The 2,644-nt window shown below is 62.4% G+C and overlaps 1 protein-coding gene across 1 annotated transcript in view; it reads left to right on the top strand.

Moving 5' to 3' along the window:
• Window positions 1-2,644, top strand: part of ITGA10 (integrin subunit alpha 10) — a 36,579-nt gene that overhangs the window by 28,726 nt on the left and 5,209 nt on the right. Inside the window, exons 18-21 of the mRNA XM_025215304.1 lie at window positions 219-329; window positions 515-600; window positions 1,827-1,968; window positions 2,412-2,508. Of these exons, the coding sequence (XP_025071089.1) occupies window positions 219-329; window positions 515-600; window positions 1,827-1,968; window positions 2,412-2,508 (436 nt within the window). The remainder of the gene's footprint in view (window positions 1-218; window positions 330-514; window positions 601-1,826; window positions 1,969-2,411; window positions 2,509-2,644) is intronic.

The following is a 2,644-nucleotide window of genomic DNA, read 5'->3' as shown; positions in this document are numbered from 1 at the left end:
CGGAGGGTCCCCCCCCAGCCTGGATCCCACCCACACCGGGTGGGTTCGGCTTCAGCTCCCCCCCCGGCCTTGGAGCCAGCCGGGGCCTGCACCTGAGGCTGGGGGAGAAGGTGGCACCATCCTGCCACCCCACCCCTGGGGAGACCGTCCCTGATCCCCCAAGCCCCCTCCAGATCAAGGGCCCTTGCCCCAGCTGTCCCGGCCCTTCTTGCCCGCAGGACACAACCGACTACCTGCGCCCCGTCAGCCTCACGGTCAAGTTTGAGCTGCTGGATGCCGAGGGGGCGCCTGTGCTGGATGAGAGCTCGCCCACCACCCTCCGCAAGCTGGTGAGTGTCTGGCTGGCACTGGAGGGGGCGGTTGGGGGTGGGGTGGCAGCGACTTCTGGAAGCAACATCTCCCTGCCAGCTCAGGGTGAAGAGGGGAGGGATCCAGATGTGCTGCCAGATGTGCTGCTCCTCTAGGGAGCCCAGTGCTGGGGGACGGGCTAACGCAGCCCCATCGCCTGCCCCAGGTGCCTTTCTTCAAAGACTGCGGGGAAGACAACGAGTGCGTCACAGATCTGGTGCTCCAAGCCACCATGGACATCGCCGGCTCCAGGTGCGCTGGGCGAGGGGGCACGGGGCTCAGGCCCAGCCCTGCCCGGCGACTGCCCCAGTGGAGCTGGGCAAGACTGGAGGGTGGGAGGCAGAGGGGTTAGAAGTGTGCAAGTACTACATGGCACACGTGTGTGCGCGTGCACGTGTGTGTGTGTGTGTCTGTGTGTGCGTGCGCATGCATGTGTATGTGTGTAGATGTGTGTGTGTGTGTGTATGCATGCATGCATGCATGTGTGTACATTTGCTTACGCATGTGTGTGTGTTTGTGTGTGTGTGTGTGTGTGTGTGTGTGTGTGTGTGTAACCCTCTTCAGAGCTGGACAAGACAGGGTGTGGGGGAAGAGGGGTTGGAAGCTTGCGTGTACACATAGCTTGTGTGGGTTGTGTGTATTTTTTCAGAGTTAGGCAGTGCCAGGGGGATGTTGCAAGCACTACACAGCATGTATTTGGGTGTGTATGTGTGTTTGCGCACATCTATACATGTAAGTTGTGTGTCCTCCCCTTCAGAGCCGAGCAAGGCCAGGTGCAGGGTGGCTGTGTTTGGAAGGCTGCAATTAGTACATGGCATGTGTGTGTGTGTGCATGGGCACACAGGTACATGCATGCATGTGTGTGTGTGGGAGGGGGTTGTGTGTACTACCCTACGGAGCTAGGCAGTGCCAGGGGGATGTTGCAAGCACTTACACAACATGTGTGTATATGTGTGCATTTGTGCAAGTGTGTGTAGGTTGTGTACACTCCCCTTCGGAGCTGGGCAGGGCAGGGAGGGGGAAGGAGGTTTGGAAGCCTGCAACTACCATGTGGGATGTGTGCACGTATACATGTGCGTGTGCGTGCACATATATGTATGTGTGCACACGTGTGGGTTGTGTGTACTCCCCTTCCAAGCTGGGCAGTGCCAGGGGGATGTTGCAAGCACTTATACAGCATGTGTGTGTGTGTACACATGTGTTTGTGCCCATATCAGTGTCCTCCAGCTCAGAGCTGGGCAGCACCCTGGGGAGCTCTTGCAAGTGTGCACGTGTGACACAACCCAGTCCTTTGCCGCCCCCTCGTGCCCACTCCGTGCCTTGCCGTATGTGCAGACCCCTGTGGCCTGAACCCAGCTGGGCAGCCCAGGCCAAGCCCAGGGGGTGGCTCAAGGCCCTGGCCTGGGCACAGGGCAGGGGGGATGGGGCGGGGCCCCTCTTGGCCGTGCCCTGGAGCTGTCCTGTCCTGGGGACCGCAGGCAGGAGCCGTACATCGTGCGCAGGGGCCGGCGCAAGGTGCTGGTGGACGCAACGCTGGAGAACAAGCAGGAGAACGCCTACAACGCCAGCCTGGCCCTCGCCTTCTCCACCAACCTCCACTTCTCCAGCCTGGCGCTCAAGGCAGGTCCTCCCCGGGAGCTGGGGGGAGCCAGGGAAAGCCCTGGGCTCTACGGGGCTGTACAGACCTGCCTGCCCAGTCTGGAGCTGGGAGCACTGGTCTGTGCAGTGCTGCATGAGCCCCATATGGTGCTGGGAGGCCCTACAGGGCTGTATGAGCCCCCTGGCCTGCTCCAGAGCTGGACATGCTGGCCCATAGGGTGCTGTATGGGTCCTGCAGCCCGTTCTGGCTCTCAGAGCTGGTCCTTCAAGCCCTATATGGCCTCTCAGGCCTAGTGCACTGGTCCATATAGTCCTATATGGCCCTCCTGGGACCCCGCCCTGACCCTGGCACACCAGGGAGCTCCAGCAGCCTCTCCCCAGGGGTAGCAGGGTCATGGCCCCCAGACCCCTCCTCCCCTCAGTGGAGGCTGTCAGGGCCCTGACCCCCACCCCGTTCTCCGCAGGGGGATGCCCCCCCCAAGGTGGAGTGCATGGCCCCCGCACCCCACGCCCGCGTCTGCGCCGTCAGCTACCCTGTCTTCCGTGCCCTGGCCAAGGTGAGTGGGGGGCAAGACCGTGACACCCCACCGTGCCCCACAGCCCCGCTTAGCTAATGACCCCGGCCTGGTCCAACCCCCCCCCCCATCCGGAGCTCACAAAGGGCCCCAAGACTGCCCAATCCTGTGGGGGGGGCAGA

This window comes from Alligator sinensis, unplaced genomic scaffold, assembly GCF_000455745.1.
Source record: "Alligator sinensis unplaced genomic scaffold, ASM45574v1 scaffold735_1, whole genome shotgun sequence".
Taxonomy (NCBI): Eukaryota; Metazoa; Chordata; order Crocodylia; family Alligatoridae; genus Alligator; species Alligator sinensis.
The sequence above is the reverse complement of the archived record's forward strand: the minus strand, read 5'-3'. Positions and strand labels throughout refer to the sequence as shown.